General features: G+C 44.5%; 1 protein-coding gene across 1 annotated transcript; it reads right to left on the bottom strand.

The window, feature by feature from the left end:
• Nucleotides 1–51: 51 nt before the first annotated feature.
• On the bottom strand, nt 52–22,170 carry SAV1 (salvador family WW domain containing protein 1). Its single transcript, XM_074150016.1, has 5 exons — nt 21,944–22,170; nt 19,387–19,830; nt 11,046–11,316; nt 9,714–9,857; nt 52–1,319 (listed from the first exon to the last, which is right to left on the bottom strand). The coding sequence occupies exons 1-5, from the start codon at nt 22,035–22,037 to the stop codon at nt 1,118–1,120; spliced, it is 1,155 nt and encodes a 384-aa protein (XP_074006117.1). The 5' UTR covers nt 22,038–22,170; the 3' UTR covers nt 52–1,117.
• Nucleotides 22,171–23,044: the final 874 nt, after the last annotated feature.

Below are 23,044 nucleotides of genomic sequence, written 5' to 3'. Positions count from 1 at the left end.
ACGTTTTATTTAACATTCTAAAAAGAAAAATCACTTGGACAACGCTTCATTCATTAACCAAAAGGATTTTTATTGAATTGATAGGATTTACAAGAAATGTTTTTGTTGGTTTTTTTTTTTTTTTTGTCTGCAACAACGTTTATTGCACTAAAAAGAATCCATAAATAACATGAATCACTGAACCCAAATGAAAGACCCGAGAGGAGAACTGTACAATTAAAAATCTTCTCCAAGTGAGGAAGTTTTAATACAAGCCAAAAGCTCGTCGCTTAAAAAAAAAAACAACCCAACCCCAAAGTAGTTGTTGTGAGATCCCCGAAGGTCCCGCGCGGCCGGTTGGGGACAACGCTGTCACCTTCCCCGCCCGACCGGGGGGCACAGCTCGTTAGAGATCTTGGGTCTTCAAAAAGGTAGAAACGTTTCCCCTCTGAGCGATTTCTGTGAAAACGAGCAGTAAAACCGAAGCAGTAACGTGTCGGAGTAAGAAATAAGGCAACTTGGGCTTCGCTTTCACGAAGCGCTCGGTTTAAACTGGTGAAATCCGCTTCCGTCCGGTCACAGCGCTGGGAATTACGGCAAGGGACCGGTATCTGTACATTAAAGCTGTAAACGAAGAGCATCCGGCTCCCGAGAGAGGGATGGGGAGTCCCCAGGGAAATAACACCCAAATATTCGTTTGGGTTTTCACAAATGTTTTGAATCCAGGCCATTTCATACAGTTGCATCTATTGCCCTTTTAAAAAATATATATCTATATAGTCGGCTTCTTACTAATGCAGCCGAGGGCTTGGAGAAGAAACCAGAATCAAGGCTCTGATTAAACTCCGCGCTGGTTCTCAGAATAATGAACTAGAAAAAAAGATTAACAAACATTTTTTCATTTTTTTTTATAAACAACACATAATACATGTAGAAAAATACTCAAGAGGATAATAACAAAGGTGCAACGTCAACAAAAATAAGCTGCCTTTTCAACAAAAAGCACTTTTTCATTGTTTTTTTGTTTGTTTGTTTTGTTTTGTTTTTTTTTTTTTTAAGTGTGGAAAAAAAAAAAAAACCAAAACCTTTTTAAAGCTCTTTAGTGTCCTCGTAAAAAGTCCGTTCAAGAGTTGGGAGCTTAGAAATTCTTGCCGTGCTGCTGGGCGTACCACTGCTGCCGCTGCTTGCGGTGCTCCAGCTCGGTGAGCAGGGCCTGCCTGTAGGCCTCGTACAGCTTCACGATCCGTTCCAGTTCCTTCATGAAGAGCAGCTTCAGCATCCCCTGGTAGGTATCCAGGTCCGCCAGCTGGAAAAGCTCCCACTTCAGGATGTGGTCGTATCTGGTTTGGGAGAGAAAAGATGATTATCTCTTAAGTCCATACACGGCTTTTTAGGTGTCTGTTTAAGAACCGGCCTCGCAGTTGTGCGGTCACCCATCAGGTTTCTACCAATCATCACAGAGTCACGGAATGGTTTGGGTTGGGACCCCAGGCAAAGCTGCCCCGTTCCCGCAAGGTCTGAGGCTCCACAAACCGGCACTGGGTGATGGGCAAGACAAGAAGAAAAAAGGCAAAACGAAACAGCTTGCTGTGAGGTTTCTCATCCCCAGCCCGGATCTACACGGCTTGTCTTTCACACTGGACAGGATTTAGAGGCTCAGGCTCGAGCAGGGGACGGGGTGGGCTGGTATGTGGCTCCAGCCTTGCTCTTCACTCCTGCTCCCCAACCCATCTTGTACTGCCCACCCATGCCACAACCACTGCCCAGGCCCATCTCCAGTCCCTACAACGTCTCCCCCTTCCAATCAACTCCACAAACTGTTATAGAATCATGGAATGGTTTGGGTTGGAAGGGTCACCTTAAAGATCATCCAGTTCCAACCCCCTGCCCTGGGCAGGGACACCTCCCACCAGACCAGGTTGCTCAAAGCCCCCGTCCAGCCTGGCCTTGAACCCCTCCAGGGATGGGGCAGCCACAGCTTCTCTGGGCAACCTGGGCCAGGGTCTCACCACCCTCACAGCAAAGAAGTTCTTCCCCAGATCTCATCTCAATCTCCCCTCTTTCAGTGTCAAACCCTTCCCCCTCGTCCTATGGCTCCTCTCCCTGATCCAGAGTCCCTCCCCATCTCTCCTGGAGCCCCTTTAGGGACTGGAAGGGGCTCTAAGGTCTCCCCGGAGCCTTCTCTTCTCCAGGCTGAACCCCCCCAACTCTCTCAGCCTGTCCTCACAGCAGAGGGGCTCCAGCCCTCCCAGCACCTTTGTGGCTCTAATCTACTTTAGAACCTCTCATGTGAAGAAATAAGGTGATTAACACCAGCAGCGAGCCGTGTCTCCGTGAGCTGGAGAAACATCCCTCACAGCTGAGCTGCAGAATCACTCATCATACGCCGAGAGAAACTCTACAAGTACTGAAGACCCCACTAACTATTAACAAGCCTTGGATATTTAGCAGCAAAACATCTTTTAAAATAATAGTAACAGAAAAAAGAAAAAAATAATTACTGCAATGGTTTACCACCCCCCCCCCCCTCTCCAGCAGGTACCTCCCAGAGGCAGAATCCTGCGCCTCTTCCCTCCCAACACCCTTCTGCTTCCAAAGCGTTTGTTCTCCTTCCAGCCCTGGGAAGCGCTCAGACACCGTTCCCCTCATGGTTAATTAGCAGCAATAATCTAAGTGCGCCTCAAACGGTGGGTCAAAGAATCGTAGAATGGTTTGGGTTGGAAGGGACCTTAAAGGTCATCTCGTTCCAACCCCACAGGACCACAAAGGTGGGTATCGGAGCCCCAGTGAGGACTGAGGGAGGGGCGAAATGCAATTAGGCTGTAATTAATGACCGGGAGCACTCACACCAGCCGGGGCCATCCAAGCTGCCCGCAGCCCTGGGCAGTGACCTACCTGCCATGGGGGAGCAGGGTGGGCACCAAGGCAGCCATTCAAGCACCTACAGATCCTACACATTCTCACTCCCCGTGCTGGAAAAAAGGAGCTGCTGCGGGCCTGGGAGGTCCCCTGGGGACATGTGCCAAGGGCCTCAAACTGGTGCCACCCCAAAGTCATCCTTTGATGACATCTGCCAACCATTAAGTATTTATAGATGTTGATCAGATCCTCCCTCAGCCTTCTCTTCTCCAGACTAAAAAGACCCAAGTCCCTCAGCCTTTCCTCATGAGAGAGATGCTCCAGGCCCCTCATCATCTTTGTAGCCCTCTGCTGGACCCTCTCCAGCAGTTCCCTGTCCTTCTGGAACTGGGGGGCCCAGAACTGGTCCCAGTGCTCCAGATGGGGCCTCACCAGAGCAGAGGGGGAGGATGACCTCCCTCCACCTGCTGGCCATGCTCTTCTCAATGCTCCCCAGGAGACCACTGGCCTTCCTGGCCAACATCGGTGGCTCATGGGCAACCTGATGTCCCCCAGGACCCCCGGGTCCCTCTCTGCACACATCGCTCTCACGACAGAGAGGGAAGTGCATTAAAACAAGCCACAGAGAAAAGCTGAAGCCCAACATCCATCCAATAAGGCAGGAGGAACGAAGGAACGACGTACAAGAAAAGGTGCTGAGTGTCACCACCCACCACGACACCCCCGGGTTAGAGAGTGTATAAACACACACACCCCCGCGTTCCGCCTTTTGGGGTATCGAAGCTGCTGCCACTGGGTGGGTACAAGAAGATCAGATGAGCTTCTTCAAGCCCCTCCTGTCCCACCAGCAGAGCTGAAGAAGGTTCCGGAAGGCTGCGTTTTATGTCCTAACTGCCAAACCCCTCTTGTGATTAATCACAGTTATGCCATTTCTCCGGCGAGGAATTTTCCAGCCGGAACTGGCGCTCCAAGGGCTGGGAGGGAGCTCGGTAACTGCTCAGATCAAATCCAGTTTCATACGGAAGGTCTCCTCAATCCTGCGTTACTCAGCGACTCGCTTTCATGCCACAAATTCTTCCACGCGAGTGCTGACAACCTTTTAGACCAAACACACGGTTCAACGCTTCCCAAATTTAATAATGTCTATAATATTTACCTTTATATCTAAAGCTACAAAAACTATTCCCATAAACCAAGAACTTTTCTTCATTACTTTCTTTTTTAGTGGACCTGGTTTTTTGCCAGTAAGTAGGGGAAGGCTTCCAAGATCCTGGTAGAAAAAACCCAGCATTTCTAACAAAGTTTTTTACCAAAATCACGGTAATTCTACAGAGATAGGATCACAGAATCTTCTAGGTTGGAAGGGACCTTCAAGATCATCTTGTCCAACCATCAACCTAACTCTGATAAAAATAAACACCCACAAAACAACAAAAAGCAACACCATCACTAAACCATGTCTCCCAGCACCACGTCAACCTGTCTTTTGAACACCTCCAGGGATGGTGCCTCAACCACTTCCCTGGGCAGCCCATTCCAATGTCTGATAACCCTTTCCGTGAAAAAATTTTTCCTAATATCCAGCCTGAACCTCCCCTGGCGCAACTTGAGGCCGTTCCCTCTTTTCCTTGGGAGAAGAGACCGACCCCCCCTGGCTACACCCTCCTTTCAGGGAGTTGTAGAGAGCGAGAAGGTCTCCCCTCAGCCTCCTTTTCTCCAGGCTGAACACCCCCAGCTCCCTCAGCCGCTCCTCACAAGACTTGTGCTCCAGACCCCTCACCAGCCTTGTTGCTCTTCTCTGGACCCACTCCAGCACCTCGATGTCTTTTTTGTGGTAGGGGGCCCAAAACTGGACACAGCCCTCGAGGTGGGGCCTCACCAGTGCCGAGTACAGGGGGACAATCACCTCCCGAGTCCTACTCACCACACTGTTCCCGATCCAGGCCAGGATGCTGTTGGCCTTCTTGGCCACCTGGGCACGCTGCTGGCTCATGTTCAGCCGGCTGGCCACCAACACCCCCAGGTCCTTTTCTGCCAGGCAGCTCTCCAGCCACTCTGCCCCAAGCCTGGAGCGCTGCAGGGGGTTGGTGTGACCCAAGTGGAGGACCCAGCACTTCGCCTTGTTGAACCTCATCCCGTTGGTCTCAGCCCATCGATCCAACCTGTCCAGATCCCTCTGCAAAGCCTTTCTACCCTCCAGCAGGTCGACACTGCCACCCAACTTAGTGTCGTCTGTGAACTTACTGAGGGTGAAAGGTCTCTGGCTCATGGTCCAGCGCTACCACCACACCCTGTGGGGGAATGGCTGCAGGATGTTCCTCAAGCAGGAGACGCTGCCATCAGGATGTTCCTCCAGGAGCTGGAAGTTGAAATAATTCAGGAAAACCCCAAGACACTGGGCCAACAGCGGGAGAAGTGTTTTGGTGAGCAACTTGGAGGCCGTGAGCTCAGACTCCAAAGCCCAGGTGGGCAAACGATCGCTCAGTGAAGCGTTGGCAGCCCATGGCGCAGACCTACCCCCACACGCTGAAATGAAATAGTACAATGACTTCAGAGAGTCAGAGATACCAACGCTTAAAATAAACAGGCTGTTCTCTTTGATGGTCTCCTTCCACCTCGGCGTGATGACAGGAGACCTCTGGCAGGGTGACAGGAGCTACGAAGAGACCGGCCAGGTTCAGAACAGACATGCTGCCCAAGGCTGAGAGGGGACAAGGGACACAGAAAGATGGTGTGACCCACAGCTGTCATTAGTGGGGACAGCTTGGCTAACCTGAGCCTACCTAAATTTGGAGAGGCTCGTGTGAGAGAACTTCAGGAATATCAACCCAAAAGGAGCAGGGGGCTAATGCTGTCCCTGGAATGGGGACCTGAGCGGCACGGAGTGTCCTGGCCAGCTCTGGGAACAGGACGAGCCGTGGAATTTCTGGAGCAAGGTGAGGAAACGGCAATCCCCCAGACCAGCTTTAAGCTTGATTTTGTCTCATCCGAGTCTTGCTCTGCAACAGGCACTTTAATGCTACTTTACTTTGATAAAAGAAAGCCTCGAGGTAGTTACATCATCACGGCAATATCCCTTATTTCTCACTTTTTCCCAGTCCTCTAAACACACACAGTTCATTTGCAACCTCATTTTCTTAACTTGGAAATAGCCAGCTGACTACTACAGTTACTAAGAGAACAGAAGAAACTCATGGAACAAACAAGAGTTACTTGATCCAGCTGAATGACATCAGAAAACACAGTCACTCGAGTGGAGGCTGAAACCCAAATATCAGTGAGTTTATGGAAATAAACTAAATTACATATTGAAAAGATATATTCAGAAGGCTGTATGCATCTGAGAAGCATCAGGACAGGTGGATGAACACCAAAGATGCTTTTGAGGAATTTTAAGAACCGGAACAACCACTGCTTCTATAAATTCCCTCAATAACAGCTTCTATATTAAAGTTATGCCGAGTCTTGACGGGGCTGCGCTGCTAAAATCCCTTTTCCCCCAAAGCAAGAAAAACCAGGTTGCAGTTGTTTGTCAATCTGGAGATCAAACTCCGAAGAGAGGCAGAGGACAAGGTGCTGCTCTGGAAGGTTTGCCAAGAACAACAATCTTGGTAAGCGCTCGATCAGCGAGTTTAAGTGAACAACTCCTTTCCATCTCTGCTCCTTTCCCACCCAAATCAGTTGCCGCAGGATTTCCCCTGCACTGATATATCCTTTTCCAACTGTTCTGGGCCAAGGGCGGCATTAAAACACTCCGCAGCGAGGCCGATTCTCAGTCACCGGTTCTCATGTGATGTGTTTGCAGGTTTTCTGGGACCTGCACCTATTTTTTTTTAAAGCATCATCACAGATTGCTACACCCTTGGTGGTTCTTTAGCTCTTCGAAGCTGTCACTGCTCACAGTTGCTCAAGAAAACCAGCCCATCAGGATTGCTCTTATGAGGAGAGGCTGAGGGACTCGGGTCTTTTTAGTCTGGAGAAGAGAAGGCTGAGGGGGGATCTGATCAACGCCTATAAATACTTAAAGGGTGGGTGTCAGGAGGATGGGGCCAGTCTTTTTCCAGTGGTGCCCAGGGACAGGACAAGAGGTAACGGGCACAAACTTGAACATAAGAAGTTCCATCTAAACATGAGGAGGAACTTCTTTCCTGTGAGGGTGGCAGAGCCCTGGAAGAGGCTGCCCAGAGAGGTGGTGGAGTCTCCTTCTCTGGAGACATTCAAACCCCCCTGGATGCATTCCTGTGGGACCTGCTCTGGGTGACCCTGCTCTGGCAGGGGGTTGGACTAGATGATCTCCAGAGGTCCCTTCCAACCCCATAGCATTCTGTGATTCTGTGATTGCTCTGCAGCATGAGGGTTTCACTTCACTGGCCAAGAGGAGTGTTAAATGAGGGAAGAAGTCTAATTAAAGATAGAGCCATTGGCAGTGCCCCACAGGCAACGGGATCAGTCCAATCCAAAGACGGTAGGTCAAGGAATGCTCACTGCACAGATGCCGAGCAGAACAGGGCACAGAGAACCTGACCTAAACTCCCCAGGCATTTTTTAGAAAAACTAACTAGTCCCAGAGCCAGAAATTGAGGGGAGAAAGCCTCAAAAGTACAAAATTCCCACAGAGCACAAAGCCTTCCCTCCCAGGTGAGAAAGCAGGAGCTTTCCAGACAGGACACACAGCCAGAATACCCCGTCTCCAGTGCTTTTCCCAGAGATAACAAGTATTTAATATACAAAATAGGACACTTCCAACACAAGAGGCCCTGAATATTTACAGCCTATTGGCTAGGGCTGGAGGAAAAGTCCTGGGTTCAAATCCTTGCTCCGAAAGAGGTGGAGGAAGAATCCAAACCACGCTCTCTCATACAAGGGAGGTGTTTTCGGTCTGCTCACCCCCCAAGTCCCGCACACGCAGACTGGCATGCTGCGGGAACCCCCACCAGACTGGGCTACGGAACCTGGGAGGTGGAGAAACATCCCGGTTTTGAAGAAACAATCCATTTGAGAGTCTAGCAAAGGGTTAAACGCAAGCCAGGAGTCTCGATTCCAGTGCTAAGATTCCCATAGCTGCACTGACGCTCTCAAAACAGACCTTGAGAGATGGTAGAAGAGAAGGGAAAAGGATGTTTCGAGGTATCAAAGCCACCTTGATACTGAAAATCGTTCCCTCAAAGTTATAGCTGGACATCGAAGCCTCTTCACTGTCTAATAAGCCACGTGTCGTCTTTTTTTATCTTAATGGTTTGGCCACTTTTCACCAAAACAGGGAAGCGTTACGGCTAACACCTACCGAACTCTCCATTGGACTTCTCCAGTGGCCAGAATTCTTATCCTTTGGAGAAACTTGTTGAAACAAGCGCTAACACTATCTGTTTTTGCTCTCAATACCTACTTTTCTCAACAAAAACGACCGGCCTTTTATCAGTTAAATCAAACTTACAGGTGTAAGTAACAAACCGTAACGAAATATACCACAATGATTTCAGTGCAAAACTGATCATCAACAGATTTTTACCATAAATTTAAAATACCTGATTGCAAAGGGTATTCCTCTACTATTACTATGAAAGCCTTTTGCCCACTTATGTTCATTTTTGCCCCAGAACACAGGAGATATATATGCAGTTCTCATACTCAGCTTTTGGACAACACTACTGAAGAATTCACAAGTATTACTGGATGTAAACAAGAATTTACTTCTTCACAGAAGTGTTTTGAGAATTAGAGGGCTAAAAGCATACTGGAAAATACACGATTTTTCATTCCTCTGAACCATGTAAATTCTATTCAAACAGCTTGAATGAATTAAATGTTGGGGGTTTTCTGCTGTATTGTTTTTTAAATTTGTCTCAACCTACTGTATCTAAAATAATCCCTGATAATCTTAAATTGTTTAAGTTTTATATTTGTTTCTCAAGTTTCAAGAGAAATACCAACAAGAGTCCATGCAACACAGGCCAAAATATTTAAAACTACATTGTCTGGATGTGCCAAAGACCTAAATAAAGAAAATGCAGGTGCAGCCAAAACCTAGAAGTATTTCTAGGAAAGAAGCCCTCCCATAGGTTACAGGAACTCAGTGTGTCCCTGGTGCATAAGAGTACTGGTGAATTTTGGGCCAATTTAAATCTTTATGGGCTGCTGGCAAGCCCAGTAGCCACAAGAAGTAAGAAAACCCATTCAAGTCATAGTTACTAGAAGCAGCTAAAAAAAAAAAAGAGGATTTTTTTTAGCTGGACACAGTCGGAATTTGCAACTACAGCCTGACCTGCTCGTTGCTGTAAAACTGAGTTTCTCCATATTGCCCTTATGAAAAAGTACCTGATTTCATAATTACTAAAACATATCTGGATTTTTTTTTATTGCTTTTCTATTTAGTGTTACTCTTCCGCAGAGCTGTACCCATTAGAAGATGTAATTCCTTTCATTATGCTGACTCAAATCTTTCCTTGGAGGAGACTGCCTGTTCCTAGAGCATTGTTTTCTCTGAAAAAAATGACTTTTCACTACCACTTAGGGGTGGGGTTTTTTTAGAAGTTCTTGAACAGAAATATAGATTTCATTCTGTATTCAAAATTCTTAATTAGTGAATGAGCATTCATACGTCTTTTTTAAAAAGGAGTAAGATACACATTAAGAAGTTACCAGCCTAAAAATATTTCACATATTTTATAAGCCACGTGGTACCGTTCTCACAGACACACTGGAAGTAAATCACATCCTCAACGCTCTACTATTCTGCAAGTCATGTGAACTGCAAGAAGTATTGTGACGATTTTAAGTAAAGCCTAATACAAAGCAAATTAATTTGGTTTCCTTCTAAGCTAGGCATGCAGAGCGTGAAATGCAGAAGGGAAAAAAAAAAATAAAAAAAATCTCACTTTACAGGAGCCCTGGCATAGACCTGCAGCCAGTCGGGAATCTCTGCCGTGTGGTAGGGGTTTGCAGGGACGAGGAGGGGCTGGCTCCGCTCAGCTGCTTGCGGCTGGTAAGTCACTGGGGGAGGCTGGTCGTAACGGGGAACACTGGACAAAGGAAGACAGAGTCTATAACCTCAAAGCGATAACTTCGACATACTGATACCATTAAATTGTTAACATTAATAAACACAAAGGCTGATGATGCAACCCCACATGGAGTGTTGCTTCAGCAGGCCTATACTGCAAATAACTTTCTGCTGCTATTTTTGTGCTTCACTCCAATCACAACCCAAAGCGCTGCTGCTGTTACCACACTGTAAAAGTCACCTTAGACCTATTCACCCAGTGCCTGCTACCTGCATACCACAGCAGAACAAAAAGGGATACCTGCTTTTAAAAGACTAAAAAGGCAAGTATTGATTCAGGCAAGTAATGCAGCATTTAATATATTAGAACAAAGGTATTCGGGCAGCAGCTCGTAAGTTATTTCATTTTTAGCAAAGGACTGCCTCATATTTATCTTTTGTGCCACACATTAAAAAATTTTCTTTTTCTGGGTAACAGCAAAATAGAATATCAGAAATTAATTGGTAAATTTCATAGAATCATAGAATAGTTAGAGTTGGAAGGGACCTTAGAGATCATCGAGTTCCAACCCCCCTGCCCTGGGCAGGGACACCTCCCACCAGACCAGGTTGCTCAAAGCCCCATCCAGCCTGGCCTTGAACCCCTCCAGGGATGGGGCAGCCACAGCTTCTCTGGGCAACCTGGGCCAGGCTCTCACCACCCTCACAGCAAAGAATTTCCTCCTAATATCTAATCTAAATTTCCCCTCTTCCAATTTCATGTACACTAACTTTATTTTACCTTTAAATTACAAGGAGCTAAAATACCAATTTTCATTCTAGACAAGACTTAATTCATGTTTCAGATGAAATGTGCTATTTGTTCACACAGTCTCCTGGAACATCCATCAGATTGAGTTTCTTTTCGGTCTACAATTCATTTCTGTTCTCAGCAACCTTTTTTTACCACCAGTTGAAGAGAATAGCTGCTTTGTTTTAGTGAGTTAGGAACAATATCCTGTTTCTAAACTTAAGATAGTAACAGAGGAGACAAAAAAGACAAAAACCTAACAATTACAACTTCTTCTAAAAATCTTAGTCAAGAACCAGTAAAGCTTACTTCTAAAAATAAAAAGGTTTTTACCTGTTATGAGACAAAACCAGTTCCACTTTCTTAACTGGATTAAGGAAAAAACCACAATTACAGAAGAGAATGCGGATGTCTTACCTGGGAGCACAAGGATGTTTATATTGAGCTCTTTTATTGATGTGATCTACGTAATACACTCCAAATTCTGCTGACTCGACTCTCTCCCATCCCGGAGGCAGCCCCTCGCGCTCAAGTGGATGGCTCCAGTGAGTTGTATTGGTGTTGTGATCTATATAGTACTTCCTCCCTCTAATAGTCCAGTCCACCGACCAGCCCGGAGGAAGAGGTAAATCTTCAGAACTATGATTTGTTAAGTTTCCTAGAGATGTAGCAGCAACTCTACCGATGCCTAAGGAAAAAAAAAAAAAACAAACAAAAACACAAAGGGAAAGCAATGTTTAGCTAAACTGGTGATATCCAAACCCAACAGTATGTACAAAGTCAACTCCTCCCCGCCCAGGCACTCTATGAACTCTGAGCAATAAAAAAAGCACGATCACGTCAAAATAGCTATTCCCTTGCAAGTCTCACTTGTTTCGCTCTCCTCCAACTCCACGCTCACTAGACAGCTTCGTCCAGAGACAGTTAAAGCATCCTTGCTTTTTCAGTTAGTCATATATTAGCATACAAACGGGGATGAAGCTGTTAATTGTCTCAATTTGCTGAGCAGAGAGCTAAGTATGATTACAAATGTTAAAGCTTTACATAAATTACAGTTTCTGTTAATATGCTATTACAGCTGCATCAAAACTATCTACCAAAAAAACAGTTATTTCTTTTCCTAGTTACAGTCAGAAATTACATCTAGAAAAATTACTGAATACCAACAAAGTTTTTCAGACTAACCAGTCAAGAACAGTAACAGGACCAGGTAAACCAAGAATAGAGTTTTTACATTTTAAAAATGAGTGTGTTGGATGCTGAGAGATGTACTAAAGAAACAATCCCAATTTCGTCTTTTCCTTCCCTCTATATACTACGGATAATTAGGAAGCTAGCTGAAATAAAAGCCATAATAATAACAACAGAAAACTAAAAAAAAACCCAACAAACCACACCCCAACCCAAAAAAGCCCAACCACAAACTCCAAGTGACATAATCAAGACTTTTGCAGGTCTCTTGCCATGCCTTGGAAGCCTATGACCTACTGGGCATGCTGGCTCAAATTCAACTCTCTTTTTAAAATCCTTTTAAGCAGTTACCTTCAGTTACCCACCATCCTCCAGTTAAACAGTCCCTGGCTTTAAAGAAATTCCTGTTATCTTTTCATCATCATCTATTCAATCAGCGTATTCATCAAGAGTTTGCATGTGACTATTTCCCACAGGCAGAAGAAAGGGTACGGGAGCCACTTTTTCCACTTTCTCAGAGGTCAGAAAGTGACTCCATTGCAAGCACCACGTTCTCTGACTGAGGAATGCACCCCTTTCCTTCTACTTTTCGGCAATAACATTTTTGTGTGATTATTTTTTGAGAGAATGGAAGGGAAAGGCAGAGTATCTCATGTAAAGCATACTATTAAAAAGGGGTTTCAAGTGTGGTCATGAACTCAAAAAGACGACAGGAATACTGAAGTAGCAGCAAACCTGGTGTATTTCTCAGGCAATTTCCTACTCTTCTTTGTTGACAAACACAAAAGTCCTTTTCAACAGTACATAGAGAATACAGCACGCTAGCCATGGGGTGTCATCTATTTTAAGCATTAGTTTACATACAAAATGACACAGACTGAGAACTGGATGGGCTCTCATTCTACTCCAAGGTAGCACTCATCAGCAATAAAGCAACGGGAAGGCTCCAAAGCAATTGAATAAATAAAAAATAAATGAAAAAAAAAAAAATCTCACAAGCTTCTTCCTGAGTACTGTTCTTTAAAACATTTGAGCTCCTCTACAAATCTCTTTCTGGCCTTGTCATGTTCTGAACTATTTGGCCTCTTGCTATCATACCTACCTATTTTTTATCTTTATAAAAGAAAGCTGATGGGTGCGTTCACGTGAGAGCTCCCATCTCTCCTTACGATGAATCATAGAATGGTTGGAGTTGGAAGGGACCTTAAAGATCATCGAGTTCCAACCCCCCTGCCATGGGCAGGGACACCTCCACTACAGCAGGTTGCTCAAAGCCCCATCCAGCCTGGCCTTGAACACTTCCAGGGATGGGGCAGCCACAGCTTCCCTGGGCAACCTGTTCCAGTGCTTCACCACCCTCACAGCAAAGAATTTCCTCCTAATATCTAATCTAAATCTCCCCTCTTCCAATTTAAAACCATTACCCCTTGTCCTGTCACCACAGTTCCTGACAAAGAGTCCCTCTCCGGCTCTCCTGTAGGCTCCCTTCAGATACTGGAAGGCTGCTATGAGGTCTCCCCGGAGCCTTCTCTTCTCCAGGCTGAACAACCCCAGCTCTCTCAGCCTGTCTTCACAGGGGAGGTGCTCCATCCCTCTGATCATCTTCGTGGCCCTCCGCTGGACCCGTTCCAACAGGTCCATGTCCTTCCTGTGTTGAGGACTCCAAAGCTGGCCACAGTATTCCAGGTGGGGTCTCACGAGCGCAGAGGGGTAGAATCACCTCCCGCGACCTGCTGGCCACATTTCTCTTGATGCAGCCCAGGATTGCTCTTGAAGCAACCCAGACCTTTATTTCTAGTGAGAAGAAACATCCTGGAGGCTTCCTGACCTTTAGCAGTTCTGGGGCAGGGAAACTATTTCAGACCCTGGCTACAGTTATGTCAGTGGTTTTGTTTTCATTCCAGTGACAGAATACAAACATTTCAGCTTCTTGAAAATACTGCGCTTTGGATAAACAAATGCAGTATTTTCTCCAATAAACGGGGCCACTGTGTTGTAATATCACGTATGTATAAACAGTGACTATTAAATCACCACTACCAGAAGATCTCAACACACCATCTTGACTGGGAGAAAGAACTTTCACAAAGGCATAAAAGTATTTTTCTGTTCACTGTTAAAACCAGCACGCGTCTGTATTTTTGTTACAGTTCCTCCTACTTAAATTCCAGCATGATTCCAGCAGCAAAGACATTATATATTTATTCCTTGGGGTAAAGGTTAATTCTTTCTAACGTTTGGAAGTTGGTATTAAAAGTTGCACGAGCCATCCTCGGCACCAGAGGTTCTCTTGACACAACATCCCTTCATACAAAAGCCTGAGAAAACTGGGAGATGGACTCGGGAAGCAATAAAAATCAACATCTGATTTTGATGATCAATATCTGAGAAATCACCTAGAACGCAGACTAAAAAGCAACGCTGCACCCAGTGGAAAGGCAACACCAACAGTTCTGTGTTCACACAACCATTAAATTCTAGCTACATGGTTTCTCCCAATCCCAGCTTATTTTTTTTTAAATTTTCAAGATGCAAAGAACAAAAATAATTAGACCACAAATACATTATACATTCCTTGTGCCATTTTGATTTCATATATGAAGAAGCAGAGCCATACTGTTTAGATAAACCTCCATAGCTGTATAGTTTTGAACAGTGCTCCAAGCATCTACAATTAACAAGCTCTAATTATGAAATCAAAGGCCAGATTTATAAAGAGATGGTTATAGACCATCGTGTATAGTCTCAATGTGCATTTTTTCCCTTTAAAATCACAGCTCACATTGAAATATTCCGTGTGCTGAAAGTTTTAAGATGTCAGGTAACATCCATAGTGTCTTACAACCATCAACCCACTACGGCATTCAAATCAGGAATTAGCACAATTTAGACATTTCTTTATAGAACTGGAGTTTACAAGAGATGAAAAGAAATTGTATGGTGATTTTCCTTACAAAACTCAGCAGACGATTCCTTCAAGAGAGAGTGGATACACATGTAAGAGAAATAGCTCCTGCTATGATTTTGAACAGTAAGAGAAGGTGAAAATTGACCTTCATATATTTACATCTGTAATTACCAATAACAAGATTGAACAACACTTGGAAGAGTAAATTCGTATGTGATCTTTTCCAAAGTATAAGCCAAAGAAAAAAGTTACAGGACAGCCTAAAACCAGCTACTGTGAGCACTATCCTTTTCTGGGTCACGTTGCCAAAGCACAGCACTCTTCTGTGTCTAAATTTCAGGTAAGGGCTTAGCCCTAAAGCATTTTCATGGCTTCACGTAGGATTTTACTAGAGATTTTACTGCACACACTAAGGATACTCCCCGAATCACGGACTGGTACCACATTTAAATACCACAAAGCAAAATATCTACAGCAAAAAAGCCAAACTTACAACTCAAACCATTTTTATCAAAACACATAGGGTAAAACCTGTGATTTTCCTCTTGCTGGTGGATATAATCCCTACCACAGGATAAGCAGAACCAGACTAACTGAAATGACTCAACCAAACTTCTCAACCAGCTTCAAGCAAATTTCTAAGCGTTGAAGAACAAATCTAGGCAAACAAAAGCCCTTCGTATTTGTCCTTAATTAGGTGGATTGTCTTAAGAGACTTTTTCCCCTTGTTGCCTCAGGATGCCAAAATTCTCCCCCTTCCCCTCCTCAAACCAGGATGAAGAACAGGAAGAGAAGATGAATGAATTGTTTAGTTTTAAGGGAATAAGAATAAAGTAGCAAAAAAAAGGTCCAGTAACTCTCCTGTTTGAATAGGTCTGCAGGTTTTAGGCCTCCCTAACCCGTTCCGAAGCATCTGAAGGTACTTCCTGAGCACAAGTGCCTCGTTTGTCAGAGGGAACGGGGCGTTCCAAGTAAGCATAAATTCACAAATAGGAAATGACAGGAAGTACTTTGACAGCTTCGAAAAATATGCTACAAAGAAATTACTGCAAAATCAGCACAAAAGAAGAAAAGGGCAGGAATTGCCATTTGTTTAAAAATTGCGTGACGCGTACACACCTAGAAAGAAAAGCCCTGCTATTTTAGCTCTAAGTAGGTTTCATTTAATAATTTGTATTTCTTTATTTTGCTCTTATATTAAACATGAATACCAGCGTGCAATTTTTAAGGCGGTCCAATTTAGACCTGAACCCGCTTTCACTAAAGCGCACTGGATTCTCTATTCACAGGATTAATCATTTTTCTCCTCTGACATCACAGTCAACCGCTTACAATCCACCAGCAGAAAGTCCCTTTACACTGCAATTTTAATCTCAGCAATTTTGATATACACATAAGAATTTTTTAGCTTACCGCTCAAACGGGTACAAATAACTCTGAGGTCTTGGTTACAAGTTAGTTCCAATCTATACTTGTAGATATAACTTCAACCACAGACCTCCCCAAACCTTTAACCTAGAAGAGAGGAAAGAGATGGCGAGGAAAGACAGGTAAAGTCTCTTAGAATTAAGTTTGAAATGGACACCAAAAAAAAAACCAACAAAAAAAACTTTGAAGAAATGCCAGAGCGGCAGCTAAACATACAAAACTAGGAAATATCTCAACTGAAGACATTTTTCAGGAAAACCAGCAGCACTAGATTGCTAATTAAAAGCAAATACAATGAAAATAAGAGAAGGAGGACATGGTAGAACTGAATCATACTGAGAAAGAAAACATGACTTCAAGGAGAAATGCCTATGGAAGAACATATCAATGCTGTCAACATCTGCTGTTGAAAAATCATGGGACTTTCTTAAATACTTGGAGTATGAAGATCTCGGTAAGAACACGTTTTCAGCTTATCTCCAAATTATAAAGAGGAGAACCTCTATTTTGAATGAAAGCTGTAATTTCCATGCACCTCTGCACTTCTAGACGGCTGCTTCTCCAAAGTCATCTCGGTTGTAACCAACACTAAATGAAACATCACTCAGCGATGGCAAGAACAGCTTGTGTTCATCTGCTACAGAATTGTTGCCTATCAACCCAAACCAGAACTGAACCCACTGAGGGGAGGGTGCAAGAGGAGGAAAAGGGCTGAAGGCAGCATTAACAGATTCTAGCTAATAGACTTATACGTCGAAACTCTAGGTACTGGGCAATTTTGTCATCAGTTATCTTGCTGGAGAATTTTGATTAGGGGAAACATTGCGAAACGACAATGGAGATGTGTAAGGAGAAAGTAATTTAGACAAAGACGATGAAAGTAAAAGGCCTGCCACAGTATTCCAGAAACACAAGAAAAAAAAGGAACCAGAAATTACAGAAATATTAGTGTAGCTCAAGGAAAATACTGGAGGTTTGAAGACAACGGATGGTTCAAATAAAAAGAAGCTTAATGGTGAGATGAAAGAAGTAAAAAAAAAAAAAAATTTGAAGTTTTCTCATTTTTGACCACATAACTCTTTTACCGAGAAAAAGTAACAGCAATTCTTGAAAATATGTACAAAAGTTAAGGACATAGGTCAATATTCTTACTGCAATGAAACTGAAAAGGAATTTAACAGTTCACATTCCATGCTGAGATGAAAGAAAAAAAATAGAGGAAAGAGAAACATTTTCGCAGGCAAAAGACTCCTCTTGTCCCTCCCGACAAACGCGTGAGATTAAATACTCGCTTGTTACAAGATATGTGTAGAATTTGATTAAATTATTACATATAAAAATATGAGAGTGAATGACAAAGACCAAACAAAAATCAGCAGCTCCTTCATGATTTCCAGCGGCTAAGGGGGCACGTAGACAAACTAGGAAATAAAAGTCTTTTTAGGAAGAAATCCATGTTCCTACAACTGAGAAAACTATGGCTGTAAAGCCCTGCTTTTAGCTTGTTTTAAAAATTTCCTAAATTAAACTCCACTTTCAAACTAATAGCTAGAGCTCCATTTCCACTTCATATTGTTTCAACTCTACACAGCACCAGTACCATTTTTTGAAGTCTTCATCAGCACACACAGTTACCGTAGTAATTTTGAATGTTAAATTGATGGATTCATTTATGAAAACCTCCCCTCCTGCCTCTCCTCCCTACAATATCCCAGCACACACTAAGAGGTGCTCGTTATCGGGACCAGGTAAATGTTTAATGACTGCTGACTGACAACTGACTGAGCTGGAGGGATTTCATGCAAAATGTAGGTAGATCAGATCATAGAGTCACAGAATGGTTTGGGTTGGAAGGGACCTTAAAGATCACCCAATTCCAACCCCCTGCCCTGGGCAGGGACACCTCCCACCAGACCAGGTTGCTCAAAGCCCCCTCCAACCTGGCCTTGAACCCCTCCAGGGATGGGGCAGCCACAGCTTCTCTGGGCAACGTATTAGCATTTAGCAAAATAAACGAGGATTAAAATAGCAAGTCTTAAACCGTAGTATTTCAGAATTTACTGGCTGAGAGCAGTAACTCTGGCATTATAATGTTAATGTAGTAAAAAACCCCACAGAGCGTTGTCAGGTTGTAATTCCATATGCAAAGTCAGCAGCCCTAAATGTTGACGGTCCTCCTAGCAGATTTACTTTTCTAGACAGAACATTTATTTTACTAGAGTCTATTTACTACTTTGTTTACAGCTTACATGTTAATGATGAACTAACAACATCTTTCACATTGAAGGTACTCTATTTACAGGTTTGAACATTTCTATTAAATGTTTGTTTCAAACTCCTCCTTGAACATAATTTCCATAGTATATACAGTGCTTGAAGACAGCCAAATTTACTACTTTTAGGGTCACCTTTCTACGGGCAATATTGTAACCCCAGACTTTTTATTCCACCAACAGATTCACAGCAGCACACTGCACCAAAGAATCACCCTTCAGTGTCATGACAAATATTTCAAAAAGTAATATTTAACGAATTCTTCTTTCTTATGCTGTTCTTCCGTTAGAAAACAAAGACAAGTTCCAGTGAATGTGAGGGGGAAACAGGCATATTAACAAACAATACTACAAGCTAAAAGAAAAATAAATATCAAGAACTAGCAAGTCAATTTCAGCACTAACTATATGTCAACTTGCTAATTACACGAAGCAGTCATTCCTCCCTTTGACTCTTTATAATAAATGATTTTAATGACTGAGGTCAAATTAACACAATAAAATTAAATAATAACACAATGATAGTTAAAATATCATAAAACGGCAATGCTATAATTTAAAGCTGTTGGTTATTCTCTACATCATTAAAATAGTCGATGTCCCCAAGTGAATAAAATTCCTTGCCAGTTAGCAATCGAATCAACTTTGTCACGGGGAGTTGCAGATATGTTTGGCATTAAAAAAACCCACCAACTTGCTCAACCTTACCCCATTATTTAATAAATAAATCATGGCTTAAGTATATTTTTTTCCTTTCTGGATATATGCAATCAAATTTTTAACTCTAAGAAATGTGAGCACGTAGTGTGCTCAGATTACAGAAATGCCATTAAAAAGAAGCGCTGTCCTACACAGTGTAACTCCTAAAAACATGACCCTGATGGTCCAGATATACCTCTGCACCAAAAGTCTCATCAAAAACATATTTTAAAAAAACCAGCAATTAATCAATACTTACCTGAAGTGTGCCTCCCGTGATTCTGTGACATCCTCTGGAAAAGATCGCTGTTGTGTTCATAATACCTGTAGTCCTCATGTACGCGATCATTTAACGGACGTCTCCTCTGGGCATCATAAAAATGATCGTAATAATAACAACGGGCACCAGCGTCTCCGTTTTCCAAAACGGAATTGGCTTCTGTTAAAAAGGACTGGGAGGAAGACCCATATTCTCTAGGGACATCAGCTAAACTTCTTGCAAGATAGGAAGGCGCGGACAGTCTGTTGCTCTCACGTCTCATTATTTCATGAGGTGGTCTCTGCACCGGAGTTCGAAGGAAACTCTGGTTTCTGGAAACAATTCCATCTCCACCAGAAGCATACGCAGAAGTTGAATCGGGAGGACAAATATCAGTTCGTCTTGGAATGGTTGGACCGTGGCGGATAAATGAAGGCATCAGATCTGATATACAGCATGAAAGAGAAATAAGAACTTTGGCTGTACTTAACCATAAAGGATCTGGCTAGTCACAACGCTTTTTACCAAGGAATTGAGGAAATTCAAATGCTAGAACCCCTTTAACGTACCTCTAATGCATATGCAAGTACAATGGTGATGCTGCAGTTTGTATTGGTGCAACAGAAACCATCACACCCTCCACCACCAACAACCTATTGCTAAAAGACTGCAGTTTTGCCACTATAATTGAATCCACAATAAACAACAAAAAAAACCACCTAGATCGAAACTCCATCAAAAATACACCAACCCCCACACACACACCCCGCACTGTGGCTACATCAGCCAGGCCTCATACCTCTCTACCAGAAGGGTCAAGACAATGCAAGTGTCCTGGCTACCACGCTACCACTTCATCGGGATCACTCTCCTTATGAACTCAGAATAACTGAGGACGTTAACACCTACAGGCGTTAATGCTCACAAGAATCCGTGACAGAATCAGCAACAGAACTCATACTTTCTCCACTAATCACAGTGTTCAGCCAGCAAAACGCTGTCATTCTACGCACGTTAAGTTCTCAGTTATCATTAAGGTATTTCCCTTCCTCCTTCACCTCAGAGGTTTTCTGCACCAACAGTGACACCTATTCATACAAGTTCACTGTCTCCCACCAGTAAGCGATACGTTACTCCTTTCCCTACTATTACTTTGGACTTGATAAGTAAGTAGTTACTACTTAGTTGATAAGTAAGTAGTTTCCTTCCAGGTGAGCTAATACAAATTATGACTTTCATTTAAAAGGAAGTTATGCCTATTATTAATGAGTTTTTATTAATAAACTCTTATGACTTAGGGTAAAAATTCACTGTATCCCAGAAGGCGTCATCAGTAAATTTATAATCATTACAAAGCAGTCACGTAAAAGCAAGTCATTACATCATGGCAAATAGCATGTGCAAAAGGTGTTGACCCCTTTGACTCGCCTACAGCCTGCTATGAAAAAAAAACTTCATGGATTTTTGGCTCTTTGAAAGACTAAGTCAATGTAATCAGACTACTCAATGATTTTGCCTGTTGACTGGGGAACCAGCTGTTCATGCAGCAAAAACTTCCAGAAAAGCTGAGTGCCCGCTCCTGCCAGCAAATCAGTTGTTGCTAGTTGGGATCTCCAAGCTACTCCTGCAATTATAGCATAACACATTTCAGTCTCGGGTTGTTTCCAAAGCTTAACAAAAAGAAACCTAAGCGCACTTTCAATGTGTGTTTGCTAGTGGTTCGTATAATCCCAGCAAAACCAGGACTGGGGCGTTAGCGCCAGGTTAACCACACGATCGGTGGCATCCAAGGTACATAGCGGTGACCTCATCAAGTTGATTCATGGCTTAGAACTGGAGTGCTTGCTTCCGCAGGGATTTTATGCAACTGTCTCGTACAGTTATCTCATTTTCAAAGCACACACCTTTTGGCAGTGCATGCTGCCTAGATCAGGCAAACAACCACTGATGAGATGATCTGTTCCGTTCATCTGAAAGATGTCTGTCTGGAGATCATCTTAACCCCTACCTGTTGAAAACTGAGCAACCATGGCACAGAGAATCACAGAATGGTTCGGGCTGGAAGGGACCTTAAAGATCATCCAGTTCCAACCCCCTGCCCTGGGCAGGGACACCTCCCACCAGACCAGGTTGCTCCAAGCCCCATCCAGCCTGGCCTTGAACCCCTCCAGGGATGGGGCAGCCACAGCTTCTCTGGGCAACCTGGGCCAGGGTCTCACCACCCTCACAGTCAAGAATTTCACTCGATATTTTATAAAAAAAAAAAAAAAACAACACAAAAACAAAACAACGGAGTTTGTTTATCGTGAGCAGCTGGTGCTACACGATGTGCAGGGCTCCCTTTTACACTCACCCTCCCTTTCAGGTTTAACGTCCCTCCCTCAGCCAGCCCCCAGGTCTCCCAACAGGAATCCCCCCTCCCCACTTCCCTCAGGAGGGGACACACCCCCCCCCCCAAGCCCCTCAGGGCCTCCGGGGCCCACCGCACCGCCCCCCAGCCCCACACAAAGGACTCCAGGCCTCGGACTTGTCCTCCCTGCCCGTCCCCGACACTCACTGCGCAGCAGAGGGCTGGTCTCCTTCTTCACGTACTTGCCCTGCACCTCGCCCGGCTTGGAGAGCTCCGTCCGCGTCTTCTTCCGCGACAGCATCCCACCTCCCGCCCCGCTACCACCCCCCGCATGCCCGGCGCCTCTCCCCGCTCCTCTGGGGCACTGTCCGGCCGCCCCAGCCCCCTCAGACACAACGGCAGCGGCTGCTCCCTACCCTCATGGCCGCGCACCGGGCCGGGGCGGGCCGGGGCGGGGGGGGGGGGGGGGCTCGGCTGAGGGGAGGCGGTGGAGCCGCGCGCGGGGGGTTATGGGTAAAGCGGCCTCCGCCCTCCGGGGGAAGACCGCGGGGCAGGGGCGGGCGCGCGCCGCCACAGCGCCCCCGCCCGGCGGGGAGGGCGCAGGAGCCGCGGCGTGAGGCGGGAAGGGACCCCCGCTCCCCCCCCTTCATGGCTGACCCCACGGGACAGCGGGGGCTCCCCACGCACCCAAACGTGGCCCCGTGGGCACCCCACGGCCTGCCCACGCGGCCTCTCCTCCCTGCTGGCAGCGGGGAACCCCTCAGCCGGCGGGGGAGGGCTGAGGGGGCAGCGCGGCCTCGCTGCCGGGGATAGCATAGGCCCCACGGGGGGCTCGGTGACACCTCTAACATCGGTGACAAAAAAGAGTAAGTTTTAGAAGGTTAAAGAGGAAAGGCACACAATACACAGCACTCGATATTTTCCGTATAAAGGTGAGGAATAGGTACGCAACCTGAGGGCAGGCTGCGCTTGAAAACAGGCTGAGGTTTGTTCACCATCCATCACTTTTTTACACTTTACTCAATTTTACACTTTCATAATGGAATAAACTGTTTTTATTCACTGGAAAACCGCCCTTTTTATTATTATAACTTTGTGTATGCATTCAACAAATTCAACTACTTGAAATACCTACAGCTTCCATGGGAAGATAATGATAAAATTTCATCTTGGATAAAAAAAAAAAAAGCCACGAGTATGGATCATACAGTAATTTATTTATTTTTATTTTTTTTACATTCATTATAAATAACGTGTAAGTCGGTTCATCTTACAGTTTTACATGATGTTGCAAAGGACAATATATTA

This window comes from Numenius arquata, chromosome 6, assembly GCF_964106895.1.
Source record: "Numenius arquata chromosome 6, bNumArq3.hap1.1, whole genome shotgun sequence".
Classification (NCBI taxonomy): domain Eukaryota; kingdom Metazoa; phylum Chordata; class Aves; order Charadriiformes; family Scolopacidae; genus Numenius; species Numenius arquata.
This window is presented reverse-complemented; position numbering and strand designations above follow the sequence as displayed.

Bases quoted from the DNA above. Each gene is read 5' to 3' on its own strand.
- SAV1 (XM_074150016.1), bottom strand. From the start codon at position 22,037: ATGCTGTCGCGGAAGAAGACGCGGACGGAGCTCTCCAAGCCGGGCGAG. The intron at 11,317-19,386 runs GTAAGTATTGAT...TTTTTTCCTTAG, and splicing joins TCACGGGAGGCACACTTCAG to GCATCGGTAGAGTTGCTGCT. The intron at 9,858-11,045 runs GTAAGACATCCG...TCCTTTGTCCAG, and splicing joins AAACATCCTTGTGCTCCCAG to TGTTCCCCGTTACGACCAGC.